At 31.6% G+C, this 27,776-nt stretch overlaps 1 protein-coding gene across 7 annotated transcripts in view; it reads left to right on the top strand.

Moving 5' to 3' along the window:
- Window positions 1-26,155, top strand: part of LOC134706491 (ATP-binding cassette sub-family B member 6-like) — a 29,449-nt gene extending 3,294 nt beyond the window's left edge. For 3 of the 7 annotated variants that reach the window (XM_063565468.1, XM_063565471.1, XM_063565474.1), the window contains 18 exons: window positions 2,826-3,118; window positions 4,558-4,690; window positions 4,966-5,149; window positions 5,770-5,889; window positions 6,384-6,486; window positions 7,329-7,418; window positions 8,129-8,250; window positions 8,549-8,658; window positions 10,390-10,455; window positions 10,761-10,975; window positions 11,565-11,628; window positions 12,706-12,791; window positions 14,727-14,784; window positions 15,404-15,508; window positions 15,916-16,090; window positions 16,697-16,809; window positions 17,189-17,352; window positions 23,788-26,154. In XM_063565468.1, the coding sequence (XP_063421538.1) occupies window positions 2,826-3,118; window positions 4,558-4,690; window positions 4,966-5,149; window positions 5,770-5,889; window positions 6,384-6,486; window positions 7,329-7,418; window positions 8,129-8,250; window positions 8,549-8,658; window positions 10,390-10,455; window positions 10,761-10,975; window positions 11,565-11,628; window positions 12,706-12,791; window positions 14,727-14,784; window positions 15,404-15,508; window positions 15,916-16,090; window positions 16,697-16,809; window positions 17,189-17,352; window positions 23,788-23,908 (2,322 nt within the window). In that variant the 3' untranslated portion in view covers window positions 23,909-26,154. Of the gene's footprint in view, window positions 1-452; window positions 526-1,090; window positions 1,111-2,825; window positions 3,119-4,557; window positions 4,691-4,965; window positions 5,150-5,769; window positions 5,890-6,383; window positions 6,487-7,328; window positions 7,419-8,128; window positions 8,251-8,548; window positions 8,659-10,389; window positions 10,456-10,760; window positions 10,976-11,564; window positions 11,629-12,705; window positions 12,792-14,726; window positions 14,785-15,403; window positions 15,509-15,915; window positions 16,091-16,696; window positions 16,810-17,188; window positions 17,353-23,787 lie in introns of those variants that run through there. The other 4 variants (XM_063565470.1, XM_063565469.1, XM_063565472.1 and 1 more) reach the window with 3 other exon arrangements.
- Window positions 26,156-27,776: the final 1,621 nt, after the last annotated feature.

The raw sequence follows: 27,776 nt of genomic DNA, 5'->3' as shown, positions 1-27,776 counted from the left end.
ATTCACATTTCAGGTACATGTAATATTCCACACCAATAGATACAAACACCAGGAAAGGAACATTAGGATTCACATTTCAGGTACATGTAATATTCCACACCAATAGATACAAACACCAGGAAAGGAACATTAGGATTCACATTTCAGGTACATGTAATATTCCACACCAATAGATATAAACACTAGGAAAGGAACATTTGGATTCATATTTCAGGTAATATTCCACACCAATAGATATAAACACTAGGAAAGGAACATTAGGATTCATATTTCAGGTAATATTCCACACCAATAGATGCAAACACAAGGAAAGGAACATTAGGATTCATATTTCAGGTAATATTCCACACCAATAGATACAAACACCAGGAAAGGAACATTAGGATTCACATTTCAGGTACATGTAATATTCCACACCAATAGATATAAACACTAGGAAAGGAACATTTGGATTCATATTTCAGGTAATATTCCACACCAATAGATGCAAACACCAGGAAAGGAACATTAGGATTCATATTTCAGGTAATATTCCACACCAATAGATATAAACACTAGGAAAGGAACATTAGGATTCACATTTCAGGTACATGTAATATTCCACACCAATAGATACAAACACCAGGAAAGGAACATTAGGATTCACATTTCAGGTACATGTAATATTCCACACCAATAGATATAAACACTAGGAAAGGAACATTAGGATTCATATTTCAGGTAATATTCCACACCAATAGATATAAACACAAGGAAAGGAACATTAGGATTCACATTTCAGGTACATGTAATATTCCACACCAATAGATACAAACACCAGGAAAGGAACATTAGGATTCACATTTCAGGTACATGTAATATTCCACACCAATAGATATAAACACAAGGAAAGGAACATTAGGATTCATATTTCAGGTAATATTCCACACCAATAGATACAAACACAAGGAAAGGAACATTAGGATTCACATTTCAGGTACATGTAATATTCCACACCAATAGATACAAACACCAGGAAAGGAACATTAGGATTCACATTTCAGGTACATGTAATATTCCACACCAATAGATATAAACACAAGGAAAGGAACATTAGGATTCATATTTCAGGTAATATTCCACACCAATAGATACAAACACATGGAAAGGAACATTAGGATTCACATTTCAGGTAATATTCCACACCAATAGATATAAACACTAGGAAAGGAACATTAGGATTCACATTTCAGGTACATGTAATATTCCACACCAATAGATATAAACACAAGGAAAGGAACATTAGGATTCACATTTCAGGTACATGTAATATTCCACACCAATAGATACAAACACCAGGAAAGGAACATTAGGATTCACATTTCAGGTACATGTAATATTCCACACCAATAGATATAAACACTAGGAAAGGAACATTTGGATTCATATTTCAGGTAATATTCCACACCAATAGATACAAACACAAGGAAAGGAACCTTATGATTCACATTTAAGGTTTGAATGATTGGACAGAAAATATTCCTATCTTTCAGATACGCATAACAAACTACATCGGACATGAAAGGGACAAAAATTTGGATTCACATTTCAGTTGTAAAAATATTAAAACATGCACATGAAATGTTCCATTCCAATAGACATATTAGATACAAGCATGGTGAAGAGATGGTAATTTAGATTCATGTTTCACCTTTAAATCATAATAGAAAATACTCCCACTGAGTCAATAGAAAAACTAGAAAAGGAACAGCCAATTTATGTTTTAGACAGCAGTTTCAAACAAATGTAAAGAAATAAAAGCCTAATGGTGATTACATGAGAGCATTTTGATTTTATTTTAGTTCAGAAAAATTATCTAATCCACAACTTAAAATGAAAAGGGAAATATCTGAAAATTTTCCCAAGGCAATTGAGTATCAGAGTACTAAAATTGTACTTGAGAACTCATTGCCATCCCTAATGATTTATATCATTTTTAGCTCACCTAAGCTTTTCCCATCACTTTTCGTCCGGCGTCTGTCGTCGTCCATCGTCGTTAACTTTTACAAAAAGTATCTTCTCTGAAACTACTGGGCCAAATTAAACCAAACTTGACTACAATCATCATTAGGGTACTTAGGTTTACTTTAAAAATGTGTCCGGTGACCTAGCCAACCAACCACTATGGCCGCCATGGCTGATAATAGAACATACATGTAGGGGTAAAATGCAGTTTTTGGCTTATAACTCAAAAACCAAAGCATTTAGAGCAAATCTGATAGTGTAAAATTGTTTATCAGGTCAAGATCTATTTGCCCTGAAATTTTCAGATGAATCAGACAATCTGTTGTTGGGTTGCTGCCCCTGAATTGGTAATTTTAAGGCAATTTTGATGTTTTTGGTTATTATCTTGAATATTATTATAGATAGAGATAAACTGTAAACAGCAATAATGTTCAGCAAAGTAAGATTTACAAATAAGTCAATATAAATGAAAAGGTCAGTTGACCCCTTTAGGAGTAATTGCCCTCTATAGTCAATTTTAAACAATTTTAAAATTTGTAAATTTTCACTAACATTTTCCACTGAAACTACTGGGTCAAGTTTCTTATAGATAGAGATAATTGTAAGCAGCAAGAATGTTCAGTAAAGTAAGATGTACAAACACATCACCATCACCAAAACACAATTTTGTCATGAATCTATCTGCTTCCTTTGTTTAATATTCACATAGACCAAGGTGAGCGACACAGGCTCTCTAGAGCCTCTAGTTTATACTGTCTTAACTGGAAACATGTGACCAAGCTAGTTTTTCATGCTATTGTAATTGTATTTGTTTTTTTCAGGTTTTATTTACATTGGTCTTAGCTACAGAACCAGTAATTCATGCAGTTCTACAAGACACAGCCATATATCCTCAGAAAGTTTATGGCTACCAAATACTAACAATGATAGCTTTGTTCTTAGCCTGGTCTGGGTCAGTTAGACTCTTATTTCTGGAGAGGAACAAAGCTTTGCCGACCATCCCCACAAGAGGACATGGATTAGTTCTACTGATGTTATGGAGTTTAGCTCTCATTAAGGAGCACCTCCCATTGATCTCCTGGTGGAGCAACAGATATTGGTGGAATATCAAAGGGTGTGTATATATTATATGGTTTTAAGACTTTTCTTGAAAAGTTGATTTTTTGTCTTTTTTCTGAAATACAGATAGAGTGGGTGGCCCATATTCGCCATGGACTCGTTTTTCGCTGTTTTGCTATTTTTTCTGTAAAATGTGTGTGCTTTTACCCAGTACTTGCCTAAATAGATGGTAAAGGCTGTTTGTAATTTTTGAACAGTTGATATTCCGCTTTACCCCATTCCCAAGGTTATTCTCACATATAAAGAAATCTGCAGGTGTTTTAAAACTATTTTTGCTATTATGTAAAATTTATGTGGCAATCATGCACAGTCTTAAAGTAAATATTTGGGAGAAAAATGGTGAAGGAATGATCTCTGAAGCTTAATCATTTAATTACAAACTTAATATACCAGGATAATGAGGATGGTCATTTCATACATTGCAGCAAAAAATGTGTCCCCCATGGTACCATGAACAACTTGATATCCTCTTGAGTTTGGGTTCATTTTAAGAACAATTCACCTTTTTTTTTTAAGATAATTCAAACATTTTTTTCAAATAGTCATCACTTGACATACAAAATTTAAATACAAAGCTCACTGAATTAATTAAATTTGTAAGATGTAAACTTTGAAAACAGTTTTAAAACATTTTGGTTGGTCAAAAAATCTAAAACCTTATCACAAGGTAAAAGTAAATTAGAAAATTATTTCAACCTCATGACCGACTTTGTAAAAATAAAAAATACATAGAGAGAACTCAGCGTCTATGTCAATACTGCTTATCACATGGATCAAATTCTATTGAAGATGAGACCCATTTTACAGTAAATTGTCCTTTATATAATGAACAGAGCTGAGGAAATTATTTTTTGATAAAGTTAACAATTTTTGTACTTATTTTAAAGAACTACCTAATGATAAAAATTATTTTTGGCTGTTCACAAATGAGCATTTACCAACTCTCATGTGCCTAGGAAATAACATTATTAAAGGTTTAGAAATAAGATTTAAATGTAAACAAAATATACGAAATAATGTTTTATTGTTATAAGAGTGTTAGACTCTGATCCTCTCCATAATGTTATAGTATAGTACATGTATTAGTTTTCTGTTTTGCTTTTTACAATCATATTGTGCATATAATATTGTTGTAAAATAATGCCCTTTATGGGTTCTTGATTAGATTAATAAAATTCTTATCTAATTCTACAGAAAATTTTCTGAAACCTTCATAAAAAAGTTTTAAATATTCAAATGTAGGTTGGATGTAAGTTGAATTGAACGAACCATGAGGCGAATATCAGTTCCTCGCTCTAGTCAAAAGTATATTTTTATGGAATAGAACTGATAAATTTTCAATATATACAATGTATTATGAAATTCTGAAATTATGGTAATGCATTAATGTTTTAGATATTTCTTATTCAAATGTATTTATATTATATCTTTCAGTGATTCCAACAAGATAGAGTTTGGACTATGGGTGGTCAGATATGTGTGTACTATATTTGTATTTATAATAGGACTTAAAGCACCTGGTTTACCCAGAAGTGTCCATCAGTTACTGGTCAATGATGAAGATGAGGTGAGCTCTATTAGGGATGTTACTCTGTATCTGTCAAAAAAAGGCATATTGAAACTACAGTAAAAACTGGGACATACTCTTATTAAGATACTGTGTGTATAAAATACATGGAAAAGGATTTGTTGCCTTCCAAATATTGTATGCAAAAGGTCCTGTTTCAAGTTAACTGTAATGGCTGTTGCTCTTATTCAATTTAACTGAGAACCAATAATTAATTTTGCACTTTAGGGGTAATTATTGACAACGATCCTCATTGTGAAATGTTTTTTTTGCAGGTTAGGGGTAATCAAGGCCAGGAGTCAACATGGTCAAATGTGTTTAAGAAGTTAAAGATCATGATTCCTTATGTGTGGCCTAAAGGAAGTTTATGGCGCCAAAGTTTAGTGATCTTATGCTTAGTATCACTAGGTATAGGCAGAGCTGTCAATGTTTTTGTTCCTATTTATAGCAAATATATAGGTAAGTATGTTAATTAGGTGTCTATTGTTCATGTGTTTGATATTTCTGGGTAGCAGCTATGTTGTCAATTTTTTTGGTCATATGCACACCTTAATCCCAGATGTTTATTTAGCCAGATAAGTCACTTTTAATTTTTGTTATAAATATCCTTACAGAAACATTGTTGGTGGCTTATACTGCCTTTTTAGACTTGTATTAGCTGGCTTATTTATGTTTAAACTTCAAATAATCATGGTCATTGTGATTATGGTAGGCTATACCGTTATTCTTTTTTTGTTCATCAGTTGTGAATGTTGAATAAATCAATCTCCAATAAAATCATTCCTTTCAACATCTGGCAGCTGTGTCCCTGTTTTTGATATTGAAATGTTTTCTTGAATAGGTTCTGAAAAACATGCTAGGTCTAATACACAGAACTCATGTAGTTCAAATTCTTTACAGGGAATCATTTATAGCTGATATTGTGTTAAATTAGCCATTTAAACAAAACGGGAAAGCTATTAGTCATGGCATGTTGTAATGAGGACCTCATTGTTACTTTGCGAGGTACAAGTAAATAATTTTGATAAGACTTATCATTTGGGTACTACTTTTCTTAATTGGTGTAATTTTTATTTCAGTTAACAGTTTAACAGTTGTTGTCCAGTCAACTGAGGACATTGCAGTGAAAAAGACTGGTCCAGAGTTCAGATGGGACTTTATTCTTATTTATTGTGGTCTGAAGTTTTTATGTGGATCTGGTAGGTGATAAAACTAGGAGGTTGAAATATGACTAAAATAAACATCATAAGATTAGTTAGTCAACATGTATGTGGTATAGATATACCTTAATTAATTGATAAAATAGAAGGAAATAAGATAAAACTGATGACCCTAAATTGGTCTAGGAAAAAACTAATTCAAAACTTTGAAGACAAAAAGGACCCATATCTTTTTACAAAATTTAATTATAGTAACTTATTTTAGCCTTACAATTAAATATGCATCTTGGTTTTTTCCTTTTATTTTTTTTCTGACCCCTTTGGTTTTGTTATGTCAATCAATACCCATTTCCATTCTCAATTTTGCTATAATAAATGTAGTTTGTATAGAATGCCATTAGGCAATACATCATACCATTTGTGCTCGTGTTTATTATATTTTATGTTTCATACATGTGGTTAGTTAAAACAACTGTGAAGTAGGTCAATTAAATTGGTTTTATACTTGCATTTTAATTTGTGTTTTTTTTTAGCAACATCAGGGTTTTTAACAAATATAAGGTCATTTTTCTGGATACCTGTTCAGCAGTACACTACCAGAAGAATCTCTGTGAAACTGTTTAGTCACTTACACAAGTATGTACAACTTAAATATACTTGAACTCATCATCAATTTATGATATCAAAAATATTACAAAAAAGTTAATTCTTCACTCAAATATTTACAGTTGATAGAAACTTTTCGCAAAATTATACTTGTGGATTCAATATTATTTGGATATCAATTTTTGTAGAGTTCTTTGATATAGTTAACCACAAATTTCAATGTTGAATAAGTAACACATGTTCTATAGATTTGAATGCAGACGGGCAAAATCATGAAATCTAATATCCAGTAAGATATAAATTATCCACAATCCAAGAAAATCCATATCCATGAAAATGAATTAATCTACAGTAATAAGTAACATTTTAGGAATATTCAACAAAATGATTTCTAGATGATTGAAGAATTACCCATACATTTCATTTGATACCAATTTAGTTTTCAGTTTATTATTAACTTTATATAACTATTTTCTCTGTTTCAAGTTACTTATGATAGTAGTTAATAAATAAACTCCTCATAGATACCAAGATTAATTTTGTTTCGTCTACAAAAGACACATCAGTGACCCCCTAATCCAAAAATGTTATAAAGGCCAAATAAAGTACGAATTTGAAGAGCATTCAGGATCAAAATTCCTTAATGTTTTGCCAAATACAGCTAAGGTAATGTATTCCTGAGGTAGAAAAGCCTTAGTATTTCAAAATTCAAAAGTTTTGTGAATAGATAATTTATAAATATAACCATATCAATGGTAATTTATGTCAGCACATAAGTACTGACATGAATTTAGTTAATAAGTTAATTTAATGTTCATAATTGTCATTTTTGTCTGATGCATTTTAATATATTATGCAAATTTAATTTACAGTTTGTCATTAAGATGGCATTTATCAAGGAAAACTGGAGAAGTATTACGAGTGATGGACAGAGGTACTACAAGTATGAACAGTCTTCTAAGGTGAGAATATATAAATATCTCAGTAGCATGGGTTGGAATCCCAGCGAGGGAAGAACAAAAATTTGCGAAGGCAAATTTACAGATCTAACATTGTTGGGTTGATGTTTAGATGAGTTGTATATACATAATGTACACAGCCATGTATCACCATCATTGATGGTGATCTGATGGATAAATCTGTTGTAGAGTTGTCACTGACTCAGACGTACTTATATTTATATAAACAGGAGAAGAATTACAAGTGATGGACAGAGGTACTACTATTATGAACAGCCTTCTAAGGCTCGTTTAATTTCATAAAATTTTGTATTTACTTTGACATTTTGACAAAAATATAAAAAATTTAAAAAATTTGAACCAAACGATTTATCTGAAAAATTACACTGGTTTGACAAACACTTATAGCAGTTCAACAAACACTTATTTTGATCATAGAGAAGCTTAATATTCCCTTTACATCACAACATAATTAGTTATCTCCCTGTAGTGTTAGGTACCACCTTAAAATATATAAAAAAAATTTGGCTTTAATCACCTGATTATAGAAGATTGTTTGGTTTGACCATGTGCTTTAAAACATTTTTTTACATTCAGGTCATTTGTACCCTGTCTCATAGGTAATTATATATATAAAATTACACCACTTTATATAGTACTAATTAAGTTGTACCTAATAAATTACTTGAGTTACTTTAATTTTCTACTTTCAGCTATGTTTTGTTCAACATTTTACCAACTATAATTGATATTACAATTGCAGTGGTATATTTTGTAACTGCCTTCAACTATATCTTTGGACTCCTTGTATTTCTCTGTATGGCTATGTATTTAGGTATGTTCAATTGTAACAAACACTAAGAAACATATAAACAATAATTTCAGAATTTGCGTTACAACGCATGGATTATGAGAATGATTATAAGTATGAAATATTTAATAAATAAAAGTTACATCTTTTTAAGAAGTTCAAAATTTTTATTTTTTTTATGTCGGTTATTAGTAAAAATCAGCTAATTAACATCATTTCTATAAGTTAATTTTTTGCACTCAATTATATTCCAATATTTAACATTATGAGTTTATGAAGTTAATATATTTTTACATATATGTTCATCTTTGTAAATTAACAGGTCTTACAATATCAATAACAGAATGGAGAACTAAATATCGAAGAGAAATGAATTTAATGGACAATCAAAGAAACACAAAAGCAGTTGACTCCTTACTTAACTTTGAAACAGTAAGACCAAATATTTCAGTTTCTTTATTACTGACAACTTAAGAAATAATAAAACGTTTAATACCTGAGTATTGGTTCTTGTATAAATTACAATCAGATTTATAACTCAACTTTGAAATGATAAGGCAATATGCTTAAAAAGAAAGGATTATGTGAATCAAATGATGACAAATCAGCACAGGGTTCTCGCTAAGGATTTTAGAAGGCGATTCCAGGGACTCGTCATTTTTGGCCATGGTGAGTCCAACAGCAAGAAGAAGATAATTTATTGCAATATAATGTAATATTTTAGTCTCCATGGCCTAACACAGCAATCAAATGGCATTAAATTCAGATTTCTTTTAAACTAAAGCTATAAAATGATGATATTTGTGTTTTACTGTGTTCAGTTTATACAAAATACTTCAATCTTGATGCATCTGTGGACTCACCCGATTTGGAAATGATGAGTCCAGACAGATTTTGATGAGTCCATGACTCATGGACTCGCCTTAGTGAGAACCCTGTTTAAAGCACTGAAATGCTGAATCTAAAAATGTACTTAGATTTTTTATTATTGGCCCAGTTTTCAAGTTGGTCCGTATCGGGGTCCAAAATCAAACTTTTGTTTGATTTCATCAAAAATTGAGTAAATGGGGTTCTTTGATATGCCAAATATAACTGTGTATGTAGATTCTTAATTTTTGATCGTGTTTTCAAATTGGTCTACATTAAAGTCCAAAGGGTCCAAAATTAAACTTCGTTTGATTTTAACTAAAATTAAATTCTTGGGGTTCTTTGATATGCTGAATCCAAACATGTACTTAGATTTTTGATTATGGGCCCAGTTTTCAAGTTGGTCCAGATCAGGATCTAAAATTATTATATTAAGTATTGTGCAATAGCAAGAAATTTTCCATTACACAGTATTGGGCAATAGCAAGAAATCTTCAATTGTTCAATAGCAAGTCATTTCAATTGCACAGTATTGCGCAATAGCAAGAAATATCTAATTGCACAATATTGTGCAATTGCAATTTTTTTTTTAAATATTCACTTTTTACTTCCAACTGATAAATTAAAACAATCTTTACCATTCAGTGATAACAAGCACTTTTTTACATCTTAATATTTTATGATGTATTTAAATGAGGAGTTATTGTTGCAAACTCCATTTAGAAATTTGAATTGAGATCAGTTTTGGAATAAGGGAAAGGGGGATGTGAAAAAAAATGGGTTTGGTTGGGGGGGGGGGGGAGGGGGTGTCAATATTTCTCATTTGAAATTTCATAAATAAAAAGAAAATTTCTTCAAACATTTTTTTGAGAGGATTAATATTCAACAGCATAGTGAATTGCTCAAAGAGAAAACAAAAATTTTAAGTTCATTAGAACACATTCATTCTGTGTCAGAAACCTATGCTGTGTCAACTATTTAATCACAATCCAAATTTAGAGCTGGATTCAGCTTGATTGTTGTGTCCATACTTGCCCCAACTGTTCAGGGTTCAACCTCTGCGGTCGTATAAAGCTGCGCCCTGCGGAGCATCTGGTTTACATTAAGAAGGCAGAACAAAAATGTAAGCTTATAGAATCAGTTGATCAACCAGAGAAAATAAAAGTTCTTAACTCAATGTTGAAATGGTGCAAACAAAAAACTAGGCAAAACATCTATACATCAACATAAAATCCCAATTCACAATGTACTTTTATATGAGGATGAATGACAATATTTTCCTTCTTTTCCCCCAAGGTAAAATATTACGGAGCCTCAGAGTTTGAGACAAACAGATATGATGATGCCATACTGAAATATCAAGTAAGCTTATAATATTAGAAACGATTAATAACTATATTATATATATGTCATAGAAGCAAGAGTATAAACAAAAAGAATAATTCAAAATATCAACATGATCATCACAACAGTCAAGTTATTTTAAAAATGCTGAAAATGACTTAATTTCATTAAATGAAATGTTACTACAGCACATTTATGAAAATAAAATTTTCTGCAATAAATTAAAAAGCAGCACCTGTAGAACAAAGAGTAAATCTGTCAGATTTGTATTTTGAGGTTTTATTGTACTATGCTTAAATCTGTGTTTTTTATATTTATTACAGAAAGCTGAATGGAAATCTATGGCCACATTAAACGTGTTAAATACACTACAGAACCTTGTGATAACCATGTCTACTGTAGCAGGGTGTCTACTGTGTGCCTGGGCCGTGGTCCATAGTCTCAGTAACCTACATCTAACTGTTGGGGACTATGTCTTGTTTGGTACTTATCTCATGCAGCTGTACGGACCTTTAAATTGGTTAGGAACCTATTACAGGTCAGTATTTGTTTCATTAACCATTTTGATAGAATTATTCTGTGATCTGAATAAACAAAGATGTAGGGTTAATATCTAAGGGACATCAATCCTATGGCATGAAGAAACAATCTACCACATTTATATTATTAAACCTCTGTCGGCATTCATTAAATTTTGTATATTTTCATCACTACAGATTTAAGAAAGGAATATATTCAATGAGGTAGAAATATGGCCCTATATTTCTATTTAATTATTGTTTATGGTGCCTATTTCTAGTATGTTTTTTAAACCTGGATTTAATGGCAATTGTTATTATATATCCTACTGTTAACAAATAACTAGAAAGGATATAAGTTAAGCTTTTTCTGATCTACCGTATCTCAGTCGACTGTGTTTGACCTACTGTTAAAGACTAGATAGGATATTAGTAAAGCTTTTTCTGATCTACCATATCTCAGCCGACTGTGTTTGAATAATTTATAAGTATGCCTTTGATCTATTTTATCTTTGCTGTGTGTGTATTTTGCTTTCATTGTATGATTTGTAATTTTTTATAGCTTCCAAATATTTGTGATAAATATCTGATATTTTTTTTTTTTATCAGGATGATACAGCAGTCCTTTGTTGACATGGAAAATATGTTTGATCTTCTTGATGAAGGTCAAGAGGTAATCCAGTAATATTATTCTTATTAAAAAAAAATTAAACTGCCAAAATTTCACACTATTTAAACCGAATTTATTTGAACACAAATGGCAAATTTTATTCTGTTTTATAGCTCAACTGGCCCTAAGGGCCAAGTGATCTATTCTCATCACTTGTTGTTTGTCGTCGTTAACATCTAAAAAAAATCTTCTCTACTCTGAAACTACTGGGCTAAATTTAACCAAACTTGGCCACAATCATCATTGGGGTATCTAGTTTAAAAACCAACCAAGATGGCCATCATGGCTAAAAATATTATAACAATGGGGAAAATAGTTTTTAGCTAATATCACAAAACCAAAGCATTTAGAGAAATTCTGACATAGGGTAAAATTGTTTATCAGGTCAAGATCTATCCGATGAATCAGACAACCCGTTGTTATGTTGCTGCCGCTGAATTGGTAATTTAAAAAAAAAATGTTTTTGGATTTATCTAGAATATTATAATAAATAGAGATAAACTGTAAGCAGCAATAATTTGCAGCAAAGTAAGATTTACAAATAAGTTAACATGGCCAAAATAGTCAGTTGACCCATTAAGGAGATTTTTTTACTAACATTTTCCTCTGTAACTACTGGGCCAAGTTCATTATAGATAGAGATAATTGTAAGCAGCAAGAATGTTCAGTTAAGTAAGATCTATAAAGACATCACCATCACCAAAACACAATTTTGTCATGAATCCATCTGTATCCTTTGTTTAATATTCACGTAGACCAAGGTGAGCGACACAGGCTCTTTAGAGCCTCTAGTTTAAAAACATTCTTGAGTGTGATGTTTGTTTATTTTATATTTTAAACCATTCATAAACATCAGTTTAATATTCAATTGGTCATCATGTTATTTAATAAAACCTGTTACTGAACATACACCAAATGGATACGCAAAAAAGTAATTAGGGTTTTATAATTGGAAAACAAAAATATTCTTAAGAAGCAACATGTCCTGAAAGATTTACTTGATTGTCCTCTTCATTAATCAAATATTATAGCTTTTTGTTAGGTATTAGCATGTTAAAAAATGAACATTTTCATTTTCAGGTAACAGATATTAAAGATGCAAAGGAAATTGTTTTAAAAAATGGAGAAATACAGTTTAAAAATGTTAACTTCCATTATGATCCAAGGTAATTATAAGAACAGAATAATCAGCAGATATGACTACTTATCTTTTAAAAAACAAATTCTTGGGATTTACTTTAAAAAGTTGTTGGTGCCATATAGTTTTACCCTTGTCAGAAATTCCGTAAGTCTGTCATTCTGTCATTCCGCAACAAACCATTATTCAGAGTTTTTCTAAACGTCTTCAGATATTGGGCTGATTTTTGGTATGTGAGTTAATCATAATAAGTTACAGATCAAGTTTAAGTTTCATTCTAGTTTTTGCCAAAATTATTACGGGCTTTGGACTCTGAGAAATTGTTGCAAAATCACAGTTATACTAATTTCAAGCATGTGACAATATAATAAATCAAATGAAATCACTGTACACCAGGGTTTCCGCTGGCGGTCGCCATTTTCGCAATTTGCGAAAAAATAATAATTGTGGCGATTAAAATTCGTCATTGGCGAAAGAATTTGGCGAAAGAAATATATATAACGATTTATTTTCAGCCATCTTGTTTATTTACTTTTTTTCGGGTTTCTCTGACTTTACCTATCAGACAATACTCGGAATTCACCTTGAACTCGTTAAGATTTTGACAGAAATCAATAATCAGCTGATTGCATTCATAGCTATCGACATCAAAGGATTAATTAATAAAGGTGTTGATTGTATGATATGACAAAATGATATAGATAAATGGCTTCTGTTACATGTCACAAAAGGGATTTATTAACCACTTTACGACGCACGTGTTTGAAGCAAAGTTTTTACGCTTCCTCTTCTTCTTTTAATGATAGTCCAGAAAAGAAAATTGTTGTTATGACGAAAAATGTTCAAAACCGAGAAAAGTCTCTGATTTAAAACTATATCATTTAACTTTCATATAGATCATCTATTTGAGTGGTTACTTCAAAGTCGTTTCAGAGAGACACGTGTTTCAAGCATATAGTTTTACTTATTTACGATGGTCTAGAAAAGAAAACTGTCGTTATGAAGAGATCTATGCAAAAGGTTGGCATGAGAGTAACCCTTCAATGTAATGATTACACCTTACACGAGGGATCAATTACATGTAATAAGATGCTTCGTTTTGTTGTAAAAACCACTTCTTATTTAGGGGAGGGGGGGGGTCTGAAAAATTTTAAAAGAAAAATAAATTTGTGTGACTTGGCGAAAAAAATAATAAAGTGGCGAAAAAATTATTGTTTTGGCGTAAGAGGTGGCGAAAAAAATAATTGACCCAGGGGAAACCCTGCTGTACACCCTCCTGTTTGAGAACTTGGAAATGATTGAGATCCCCACCCCTAAACCATATATACTCATGTATTGTACTATATAACAAATCAAATGAAATATAGGGTGTGTCCCTGTGGTCACCCTACCCCCTCCTGATTGAGAACTTGAAAACCATCAAGATCCCTACCTATAAACCATATATATTCATGTATGGGACAATATTATAAATCATTTACATCAATTATGGGCAGGTCAGTCAGACCTCACCTTTGATCCCTGTAGTAGTAAATATTTGTCTAATTTGTGTCTCATAACTTTTGTACTATAGAACACAAACTCAGTTTTCTTTCCAGGGAAACCAGTCCATTCATACTATTACATGTTCTTACTAAGTCAACTTGTACTACTAACTATCAACTAAAACCAACGTTAACAACCAACTAGAACAACTGCAATCATTGCGAAACCTGAACCACTGCAGACTCACCAAAAAAATATACATTGATATATGCATTGCTTTTGAAACCTTGATAACATATAAATTATTTGCCTTAATAATTGTTTCATTAGATAAACATACATGTACACTAAATGAATGTTTAATGTTGAAGCAACGTTGCCACAGTTTTCATAATTACGTTTTCCTTGGTTTTTGGTTAACTAAATCAGCGCTTACAGCGCTTTGATTTTAATATGTGAACTTTTATTTACTTTTCAGTAAACAGATTTTAAAGAGTATAAATTTTACAGTTCCTGCTGGTCAGACATATGCTCTGGTAAGATAAAGATGTGAAAACAAAAGGGAGACAATTTATGTGAATAATTTTGAGCTTAGATAATATGAATTGCAATGTTTTTGTTGAAAAAAGATCTTTCTTTCAAGTCTTGTAGATTTATTATATTGTGCATGGTTGAGCTTACCAGTTTCTCAGCACAAAACATCTGAAGGAATAAGACAAGAGGCTTTTTTAAGGTTTAATTGAGGGATAATAACACATGTTCCTAAACTTCAATATCAATTAGTATATATATATATATATTGTTATGAGTACTTGTTTAAAATACATCACAATGTTAAGGACAATGCAAGTGCAGGTTTGAAAGAATGTAGGATCTTCTAAACTGAGTGTATACTCATGCTGTAAAGAGAGCTATAAAAGTAGAGATTGAGACGTTGATTAAGTCAGAAAAGAACTCTAAAAATCTATTAAATATAAAAATATGTTACACGTACCGAAATAACACTAGTACTTAATGAATATGTGCATGAAATACTTTTCTAGATTTGCCTCTATCAGGAATACTCTTAACTTTAACAGCAAAGAAAGTATAAGAGCTATATGACCAAAATGTTTTATTGTATTTAATTTATGGAACATTATTTTATTATTACAGGTTGGTCATTCTGGGAGTGGTAAAAGTACAATAATACGGTTGTTATTCAGATTTTATGATGTCACTGGTGGTCAAATTATTATAGATGATCAGGATATATCAAAGGTAGATATATAATACAAGAACTGACGTAGAACGATGGTTTGTCTGAGCATTTATATAAAGTTAATATGTGTTCATTAGCCTCCTGACTTTTAACTTTATTTGTATTATTGATTGATTTTTACAATTTAAAAGATTGGTTAATTGTATACTATAAATATTACCATAAAGTTGTAAGACACATCAATACAGAATCTTGTACAAACTTTTGGAAATTTTGGAAAAAAAGAGAGAGGAAATTTAGAAGGATTTGAATTAATAATCTAAGGTTTTTTAAGATAGAATTTTCAAATGAATGACTGAATGTTAAGCAAACACTGTCAATGCAGGATAGTTTTAAAGAGAAGGAAAGCTTGGATGTCAAATATTTTCTACCTCTACATGACTTTTGAATGTGTTTAACATTTCAGGTGAAACAAGAATCATTACGACAACAAATAGGAGTGGTGCCACAAGATACAGTTTTATTTAACGATGATATACGTTACAATATACGATACTCAAAGTTTACAGCAACTGACGAAGAAGTAGACAATGCGGCAGATGTGGCTGATATACATCAAAGAATTCTGACGTTTCCTAAAAGTAAGTAGAGGGAGTCACATGGCAGAAGTGAGAGGGTATAATATGTAGGAATTATCTTTGTTTAGTTTTCTTCTGCTTTAGACAGAAAAAAGTGAGACATTTAATAAAAACAAGAATGCATCCCTAGTATGCGGATGCCTTATCCTCACTATAATTTTCTATGTTCAGTGGACTGTGAAACTGGAGTAAGAACTCTAATTTAGCATTAAAATTAGAAAGATCATATCATAAGTTTTATATAGATTAGACCGTTGATGTATACTAAGTTTCAAGTTGATTGGACTTCAACTTCATCAAAAACTTCAACCTGAAGCAGGACAGACGGACAAACGGATGAATGTACGAAAGAACAGATGAACTGACGCACAGAACCAGAAAACATAAACCCCATAAATACGCTCAGAACCAGAAAACATAAACCCCATAAATGGGGCATAAAAATTAATAAAAAAGTAGATTAATGATTTTATAGAGTTTCACAAGCTCTATTTTATTAATTTATATGTTTGGTAGAGAAATTGTTTCCTTTATTGTCTTTTATTCTTCAGGGTTCTGCTAAAGATAGATATTTTTGAAATGATTCAAAGAATTGTGTTTTTCTTTCAGAATATGAAACAGTAGTCGGTGAAAGAGGATTAAAATTAAGTGGTGGCGAGAAACAAAGAGTAGCAATAGCCAGAACAATATTGAAATCTCCTGCTATAGTATTGATGGATGAGGTATATCTTATTAAGAAATACATAAATGTTTTGGTACATTAATCATGTCAAAACATGACTTTATTCAATCGAGAACTTTCTGCAATTCCACAATTCAACCTGATAGAAAATTTGTTATTTGTTAAACATTTAAATTTATGCTTCACCTGTAACCACAAAAAAAAATGAAAATTGGTATCCAATGAATAATGATGAATCCACAATATTACTTATTACTTTTAAAGACATCCGTTTTCTAAATCCATAATTTTCTTGGAGAAAACGATGGAACTGAAATTTGCTAATGCTTATTCAAAGCTGTAAAAGAATTTCATATGAATTTTTCCATTCTGTTTCCTGAAATAATGTAATAAAAACAATATTTGTCGATGTTTTTCAGGCTACATCAGCATTAGATACTAAAACTGAAAGAAATATACAGTCAGCTTTAGAAAGAGTGTGTGAAAACAGGTCTACAATTATAGTAGCTCATAGACTTTCTACAATTATACATGCACATAGAATTCTAGTTTTACAGGAAGGAGAGATTATAGAACAGGGGAGGTAAGTAGCTCATAGACTTTCTATAATTATACACACACATAGAATTCTAGTTTTACAGGAAGGAGAGATTATAGAACAGGGGAGGTAAGTAGCTCATAGACTTTCTACAATTATACACACACATGAAATTCTAGTTTTACAGGAAGGAGAGATTGTAGAACAAGGGAGGACTCGGGTAAGTAGCTCATAGACTTTCTACAATTATACACGCACATAGAATTCTTGTTTTACAGGAAGGAGAGATTATAGAACGGGGGAGGTAAGTAGCTCATAGACTTTCTACAATTATACGCGCACATAGAATTCTAGTTTTACAGGAAGGAGAGATTATAGAACAGGGGAGGTAAGTAGCTCATAGACTTTCAACAATTATACACGCACATAGAATTCTAGTTTTACAGGAAGGAGAGATTGTAGAACAAGGGAGGTAAGTACAACATATTTTTTCATAATGGAAAATTGGGAAACTAAGCAAGTATAGGTACGGTGACCTATAATTGTTAATGTTTGTGTCATTTTGGTCTTCTGTGGATAGTTGTCTCATTGGCAATCATACCACATCTTCTTTTTTATAAGGCTTAACAAAGGTACTTTATAATGATGAATATCCTCTCTGCCTAACAAACGTAAATTAATTGGGATAAATCATGAATTTTGTGTGTAATTAAAATCGCAATTATTTAACAATGCATAAAGATGTGAGATTGATGATCAAGATTTCAGTAAACACTGCAACACAAATAATGCTATTGTTAAAAGAAATTATTTGATCTATATGACAAAAAAAAGTTACTGCTGTAATTTCCTTTTTGGCCTTTTTGGCCACTACCAGAAATGGAAATGTTAACAGTTTTGAGGTTTTCTTGCTTGGCAAAGTTCTGGATTTATGTGAAGTGTTGACAGAACCTTAATTATCAAGTGGGTGAAATAAAAGGAAGTCAGTAGGTATAATTTGTATTGCCTGATATAAATATTTTTTCAATATATTACAAAATACAATATATCATAAATAATTAAATACACAAATGAAAATACATAAACATAGATATATAACCAAATTTTTTGGCAAACATCCGCCAAGCCTGCAAGGCCGCCAAAAAAAATTAAAGATAAAATAATAACTAGTATCAAAACAGTTATAATGATGATAAAAACCAGACATACTATGATCACTCTTTTTTCTCACTTCAAATAAGCTCCATCCTTTCAAAATGTGTATAGATAATGAAAGGACAAAACAGCAAACCAACTCAAAATATATGTAGATCTTGAGTAGTTAGAGGAAAACCAGCATCATATTCAGGATGCAAGTTCTCTGAAAAGAGAAAAAAGAATAATTACAGTAAACAATATACATGTATGAAGTAAATAAAAAACACAGTTGTAACACATTACAACTTATATACTCTGATGCTTAATAATATTGATTATCTTTTTTCTGAAAAGTTCTGTACCAGCAAAATTTAAATGAAGCCCATCTCTCGGAGCAAATAAGGAAGCATCTGGAATATTGTCGAGTACGAAACTCCTATACAAATTACAATATAATAAATTATTTCTTTTACACAATCTTTTTAACTCAGTATTAACTTTATTAACTTTAGCTCCAGTTTTCATGTGATCAACTGGTCTAGGAAGAATAGAAGTAAAGATCAACTTAGCAAATGTCATCTTTTTTAACTTGTGAATTAAATCTCCGAAATATGATATAATAGTATCTACGGATTGAGAAGAAGAAATATTATTAGTACCAACATGAACTATAACGAAATCTAATGAAATTAAATCTACTTTCCCAGATGAAATTAACTCAGTAAGACGACCAATAGTGGCACCAGGAAAGGCCTGAGTTGTACACCCATCTATTCCACTAACATATTTAGGTATAGACGCTGACACAATGGTCGCCCTTTTTTCAAAGAAATTCCCTGTAAAAATTTATAATAAAACATCTGAAATATGTGCCGTCATCTTTTCTGCTACTGAAATCTTATCATCTAATGAAAATTTTAAATATCTTATATAAGCATCGCTTTTCCAATCTCCGTACAATTGAATTAATTCAGTAGGTACTTCTGCTGCAAAAGCCCAGCTAGCCCCCCTCGCCTAAAACTATGTGTAGAATATGAACAAGCATCTAAACCAATCTCAGTAATTAACTGTCTCAATATTGTCTGAAATTGTCTATACGTGACAGGTACACATAATTTATGTTTTATAAAACAATAAGCTGGACTCTTATCAGAAGTACAAACTAAAGACTTCATATTCAAAAAAGCTTGAACGGGACACAATGGAGAATCTGGTATCGAGACTAAAGGTATCAATAAGTCTCTCTCACCAAACTGAATGGTTTTTGACCAGTTAACACTTATCAATAATAGCTTACGCTTACAATCGAAAATAATACTATCCCTACAAAGCTGCTTATTATGATCAAAAGTAGAAATGGAGTCTGGCACCAAATTAGATTTTCTAAACATCAGAAAAAAGGCATGTAAAAATAAACACCATATAGTAGCATCATATGCACTATTCATATCCAGCTTCCTATAAATTTGAAGTAAAATGTGAGGAGTAATTGGCAAGGCCTGTTTTTGACAATGTGCCTTAATTCTACATAAACCTCTTAATACTAATCTCAAATGAAAAGCTTCAAACTGTGGATATTCTAAATCTAACAATAGATGCAGATATCTTACTGAACTAAGATAATTCTTTATAGAGTCAACAGATTTAAAACTTCTACTTAGAAACTGTGCATATAGTGTCAAAACATGAACTGTAGCAGGAACAGGCATAAGTTCAAAATATATACAAAACATAAAATATGATTCTAACTGAGTTTTCTTATTTTTATAAGAACTCTCCGCAAAAGCATGTTTAGCAGAATCTTTACATTGAAACCGCAGAACCTCTAACTCTGTAAAATAAATTACCAATTATTTAAAAATGAAAAATCTGACATGAGAACTGGTACCTCTTCATATCTATCTACTGAAATAGCTGACTTAAATAACTCTCTGTATTTATGACTACAATGCCATCGAGACAAATAGTCAGCAAGTCTATTTTCTACACCTAAAATGTGTCTGGCTCGAACTTCAAACTGAAAACTTGCTTGAATAAAACAAAGCTCTCTCAAACAAGTTTGCATAAAAACATCCTTAGATGAACCTGAATTGATGACCTGAACAGACGCCTCATTATCACAAAAGATCAGAATTTTTTTCCCGCAAAATGTTTTCCCCCAAATTTTAACCGCAACTACAATAGCAAGTAACTCCAAACAATTGATATGTAATTGATCTTTTGTGATATCAGAAGGAAAAACAGCATGAAAATACTGATTTGATGTAATAGCTCCAAACCCTTCTAAACAAGCATCGCTTGAAAAAATCTCATCTGGAGACGACCAATCTTCAAGAGACATCATCGAGATACCATTATAGCTCGACAGAAACCTATGCCACCACAATAAGTCTTTCTGTACCTCTACCGGAATCTTTCTATATATCTTATGTCCACTGCCCACGACATTTGAAGGGAAAGCACTACGAAGCCAATTCAACAAACGACTGACAAATAATCTACCGGGTCGTACACAGGTGGACACAAAATGAAGTTTCCCAAGTATTGACTGTAACTCTCTTAAAGAAGCTTTTTTCTTTCTTAACCAAGCCTGAACTAACAACGAAATCTCTAGAACACGATCTGAAGTAACTTCCAAAGTCAACTTCACAGTGTCAACTGTGATTCCTAAAAATTCCATCCTCGTAGTAGGAGCTACTCCTTTTTGCTTTGACTCCTCTAGCCCACAACTATCTAGTAATGCACCTAAAGCAATATAAGCTTCATCAGCTTTATCCACCGTATCTGCACCACCAAAATCATCTAGATAATTGATAACCATGTATCCCATCTTATAAAACATAAAACTAACAGCTGTAGTGATTCTTTGACAAATCAAAGCACTAGACCGTAAACCCATAGGAAGAACACGATCCGCAAAGAGCTTATTATCCCACTGAAAACCAACTAAATGCAAATCACCTGGGTCAATTGGAATTTGCCTGTAGGCCCTTTTCAAATCCTTCTTAAAAACCAGACACTTACCACCTTTATCCTTAATTATTCCGACTAAATCATCAACTTTCGGATACGATAATTGAACCCTTTCACCTAAATAAACATCCTTTGAGATAAAATCATTTACGGATCTTCCAGGTGGGAAACTTAAGTCTAAAATGACCCTTCGTTCCACCGAGTCTTTTTTATACACCGAATTTAACGGTGAAATTTTGAAATGACAAGAAAAAGGATTTTTGTCAAACGGTCCAATTATTGCTCCATATGTAGCTTCCTTTAATAAGTAAGCCAAAATTTCATCATAAAAATCTGTAGCCCCTTTATGATTCTTAACTTTAGATGAACCTTCATTTAACATTTCTCCCTGATATCCAATCGGAGCACCAAACTGTAAAAACTCGCAAATGATTTCATCGTCATAGTCTATCAAATTTTCCCTAAAAAAATCTACATTAATTCCAGATTTAACTGGAATTCTACAACCCAAATAATTTGGGTAACCTGATTGAACAATTTGATTATGTATTTCAATAGTATTTTTAAACTCAGTATCGTTCAGTTTATCCTGAGCAACTAAACCAACCTTATTAATCTTAATATTCAATGTGTCTACATTTACATCACACAATAAATCTTTCTTGTATTTTTTACAAAAATGTGTACACTTATTAATAAATGCATTTCCATTGTCAAGATTATCAACCTTATCATTATCAAGTTTGTCGTCACTTTCCAACGATTTCATATAACTTGGTAAAAAAACTTCTGCTAGTGGGTTTAACATTGTACATTTACCAAACACATTTTTTACTGCCAGTCATTTAGTTTGATGCGGACAAATTTCTGACGATTCCGGATGATAAGCCTTTCTGTTATCTTCTCTCCAGCAAGTCGCACAAATATGTTGAAGGTACTTATCGACACCTCGAATTTTGCCATAATGTGAATCCTTATGCACACATTTTTTCCTTTGAAAATGCGAACAATAAAACACAGTCTCTTCTTTCTTTACTGGTGTTTTGTTTTCCCCATACTGAATAGATTTTTTAGACTTGACATCTGATTTTACATATTTAATCAAAATGGGAGTTTCAATCTCACTGAAATCTTTGGACCAATCAGCCAAACCATTTTCAATCTGCCTTATTATATGAGCATACATTTTTTTCAGACCCTTCCAATCATACAATTCTGTATAATACGCAATTTTTTTCAACAGCTTTGTTCTACCAATTCTTTCGACATCGCCTATCTTTGAAGAGGACAAAATTTCCAATTCTCCAGCCACAAATAAGTTAAACTCAAGATCATCAAAATTGATTTTAGACCCCGCATATTCAAACTGCAATTTTGATTGCGGCCACAATTGCTTTTTTACTACTTCATCTGACGGATGATCAAATATACCAGACTTTTTCTTGCTTTTATTTTTGTGTCTTTTGGATTTTTTTATAGAATCACTTAATTCATCGGACTCATAGCTAGAAGTGGTATCCCCACTTTCATCAGACGAATCATCTGAATCAATTTCTAAAATTTTCTTAACAGCCGATTCTGCCTTTTTCTTAATTGAAGGACATTTTCTTAAAGAATTAATGTTAAGAGAATCATCTACTTTAGCAGTACCTTTTTGTTTCTCAGTTTTCTTCTTTAACTCTTTTTTCTCCTTCTCTATTTCCTTCCTGATCTTTTCTTTCTTCTCCTGCGACTTTTGTTCCTTCTTTTTCCGCTTTACTTTCGCCAACTCCTTCTTTAACCTCTGCAACTCCTCATCTTCCTCGCTGCTTTCACCACTGTCATTGCTGTCGACCTCCGACTCAATTTCCTCCACTTTCTGTAGTCTTCTTGACTTCACTGGAGTCATCTCCTTCTCCAAACTGAACACATCCTCCGTAACATTAGGGCTTGACATTCCAACACAATGCAATTGTTTATAGTTAACGTTCTTACTTTCCCTTAATTCCCGAGACATACTTTAACGGCGGAAAAGTTCATTACTATCAACTTCAAAAGTAACTTTAACTCAAAAAGGCAATCAAAAAATTCCAAGTAGCTTTTACGTAATATCTAATTTCAACGTAATATCAAATTCAAAAATGTAAAGAAAACACTTTGCAATAGTATAAATAAACAATTAACAACAAAGGAAAAGTTTATATCCAATAAAAAGAGCGAAATAATATAGTGAGTAAATTTAATGCAAGAGTTTATACTAATGAAAATCTAGTTTGAACCAGTGTGATTACTGAGGTGTAAAATATAAATTTCACTGTTTTGCTAATTAAATAATTTAAATCTTAAATTAAACCTTTCTGATGTTTCTAATAACTTTATATTTGTTTTTAGTCACGAGGAGTTACTGTCAGCTAATGGACTTTACAGTGAAATGTGGTCAGAACAGCAGACTAAAAAGGAGGACGTAGATAATGCATCACTTAATGGCACTCCTGAAAACAAAAATAGTTGATAACAATGCATTGGAATTAACAGTTAATCTTGTGTTGAAGATGAATTATCGAGATTTGTTTTCATTATTTTAAGTCATTTCCAACTTTCCTGCCATTCCATTATGATTCTATTGTCTGTTTGTAATGGAGGGTATACATATATTATTATGATAACCAGACACCCTTTTCCTCCAGCCAAAACAGGGTTCTATTGTCTGTTTGTGATGAAGGGTATACATATATTATTATGATAACCAGACACCCTTTTCCTCCAGCCAAAACAAGGTTCTATTGTCTGTTTGTGATGAAGGGTATACATATATTATTATGATAACCAGACACCCTTTTCCTCCAGCCAAAACAGGGTTCTATAGTCTGTTTGTAATGAAGGGTATACATATATTATTATGATAACCAGACACCCTTTACTCCAGCCAAAACAGGGTTCTATTGTCTGTTTGTAATGAAGGGTATACATATATTATTATGATAACCAGACACCCTTTTACCCCAGCCAAAACAGGGTTCTATAGTCTGTTTGTAATGAAGGGTATACATATATTATTATGATAACCAGACACCCTTTTCCCCCAGCCAAAACAGGGTTCTATTGTCTGTTTGTCATGAAGGGTATACATATATTATTATGATAACCAGACACCCTTTTCCCCCAGCCAAAACAGGGATACAAAGATTGTATAGATGTTGTTAAGGCATGGGCATAAAATGACTGCAAGTTGTTAAGCGATATTTTTTTCTATTAGTGGTCATCACAGAATCCTAGGTCTATAAGCTTCTGTCCCAAGTCATGAATCTTGTTAGTGGTTGTATGTTTTGTATTGTGTGATCAATAAAGTCTTAAGATATTTTTTTTGGTTCTAATAAGAATTTGGTGTTGAGTGCAGTTTTGATAGTTTTATAACTTTTTGAGACTTTATGGGACATTTAGAGCAAGGTCTTAGATAAAACCATTTGAGGTTATATGATGTTCTCTTCAATTTTTGTTAATTGTGGTTCTCTCAATAGGGAATACTCCTCACCACATATTTATATATTTTTATTAATGCAGTTGTTCCTCTCATATCTTTTATCTCTTCTATAATTATGTCCGTCCTCTATGATATTTACAGGAACCATCAGATCCGTGTGAAATTGATATCAGGTCCCTCTTCCTGTTTAGAACAAATGTTCGAACTATATGTAATTATAGTAAACTAGAATGATATGCATGGTTGTTTTTTTTTGTTTAAATGTTTATACTAAATGATATAATTATTTTTTTATTATTACAAGTGATTTTGTAATCATTTATTATCTAGCTATTTATTTCAACATTTTTATATTTTTTATCATTTCCTTTTTGATTGGTTTTGATCAACTTGAACCATCTAGAAAGAATGAATAGTTTATACAAAATTTAATCCTGGCTTCTATGATGAGTTTATTTGGTATTCAAAATCATATGTACTTTACTAGAAAGACATACTAATTAAGATCCCCGTAGCTTATTGTTTCAAACCTTCATACAAACTGTAATTCAGAGGCATTCTCTTCAAGATTCCATTTTCTTCAGGTTACAACCCTTTGTACAAAATGTAATCAGTATTTGGAGACATTATATATTTTTTGAAAGCATGTCTATGATAAATAATTTTATTTTAATCATTTAATCCTTCTTTTTGTATCCTTGCATTCTCTCTTGTCTGATGATGTTTGAAAAAGCTGATCAGAATATGCAATTTCGTCAGGAAACACAATGCAGTAATTGGATTTATTTTCTATAGATTCTGTCTATTTTATCTCTTAGTCCTTCACAAAAGATGTTTAAGTTATTCATTGTCAACATTGAAGGTTTAAAATTTTTAGTTCAACAATTTGATTAGAGAACTTATGAGTGATACTAGAAAGTCCTGTGATTTCAGTAATTATTAATAGCTAATTCCACCATTTAAATCAATGACACAATTTAAAAAAAAAATGATATTATAAAATGCATACAAATATTTAGGAATTGTGTGAACTGTGAATGAATTTTGTTGCATAATTGGTACATGTATTTATAGAATTGTTGGTAAATTTTTATCATTGTTGATATATATGTGTTGTAGAAATACTTCATTTAAATTACAAGATGCTTCCAGCTGTTACTTGCCATACATATTGTGGTTGTATGTTACATTAAACTATATTTATAAGTAATTTTTATCTTATTCAATTGTTCCCATCACTTACTGTCTATTATATTTATATGTTTTTTTTGTATAAATTGAAATAAAAATGTTTTTTATTGAAAGAGACTACAATCAATTGTCCTGTTACATCTAAAGTTTAAAGCCACACTTATTCAGTATCTTAGTAAAAAGTTTCTTAGGATTAACTCTTACACAGTTACACACATTGCTTTTATAATTTGTTGTTATGCTGTACTTGTTTTGGGTCTGTTGTTTATATTATATGTTTTTCTCCTTTGGTCATCAGACGTGTGTTTTGTAATATTGACAAGTATATAAAGACTGAGTTAATATCCATAAAACCAGTTACATCCTTGCAAAATATCCTTTGACCTGAGTCACCTGACATTAAAAATCTGTCGTAGTAAGTCTGTGTTCCTTATTCAAACTTGCTGAAATATGTGCCTAATGAAAACAATCCTCAAAGTCGCATATAATTGGTTCCTAGTTCATTTAACTTAACAATATTTTATTTATCCTGATTTGCTTAAGAAGTCTGAATTTGGATTCATGATATGTATAATTAAGTGTTTAGACTTTTAGTACTCATATCAACAATATAATCCACTTAATTTAAAGTTCTGCTCTTTCCTGTGTAAAAAGGAAAATCACTAAAATACTGAACTCAGATAAAATTTAATCAGAAAGTCCCTAATCAAATGGCAAAACACATCAAATGAATAAACAACTGTCATATTCCTGACTTGGTACAGGCATTTTCAAAATGATAGAAAACATATAGGGAACATGTGTACTAAGTTTCAAGTTGTTTGTTCTTCAACTTCAACAAAAACTACCTTGACCAAAAACTTTAACCTGAAACTCCCACTTTCATTTTCTATGTTCAGTGGACCGTGATATTGGGGTCAAAACTCTAATTTGGCTTTAAAATTAGAAAGATCATATCATAAGCAACTAGTGTACTAAGTTTCAAGTTGATTGAATTTTAGTTTCAGCAAAAACTACCTTGACCTAAAATTTAATCAGAAAGTCCCTAATCAAATGGCAAAACACATCAAATGAATAAACAACTGTCATATTCCTGACTTGGTACAGGCATTTTCAAAATGATAGAAAACATATAGGGAACATGTGTACTAAGTTTCAAGTTGTTTGTTCTTCAACTTCAACAAAAACTACCTTGACCAAAAACTTTAACCTGAAACTCCCACTTTCATTTTCTATGTTCAGTGGACCGTGATATTGGGGTCAAAACTCTAATTTGGCTTTAAAATTAGAAAGATCATATCATAAGCAACAAGTGTACTAAGTTTCAAGTTGATTGGACTTCATATTTATCAAAAACTAACTTTACCAAAAAATTTAACCTGAAGTGGGGCGAACTGACGAACGAATGAACAGAGGCACAGACCAGAAAACATAATGCCCCTCTACTATCGTAGGTGGGGCACAAAAACTAATTCATTGCATATATTAGTGTGTCTGATGGCAGAAAATGTAAACGTCACATAGGAAGAAATTTTGTCATTCAATATGTATTAAAAGAATTATAATTTTACATGGGGAATGGTGGTATACAGGGTTAACAATCAAAAGTATAGATACATATATTTTATAGTAGCGTAAAAAGGTCTAAGTACACAGCTATCGCCCATTGATTTTCGTTGTATAGTCCCTAGTGTGGACAGTGTGTTAC

The sequence above is a fragment of the Mytilus trossulus genome, chromosome 2 (assembly GCF_036588685.1).
Source record: "Mytilus trossulus isolate FHL-02 chromosome 2, PNRI_Mtr1.1.1.hap1, whole genome shotgun sequence".
In the NCBI taxonomy this organism is placed as follows: domain Eukaryota; kingdom Metazoa; phylum Mollusca; class Bivalvia; order Mytilida; family Mytilidae; genus Mytilus; species Mytilus trossulus.
The sequence above is the reverse complement of the archived record's forward strand: the minus strand, read 5'-3'. Positions and strand labels throughout refer to the sequence as shown.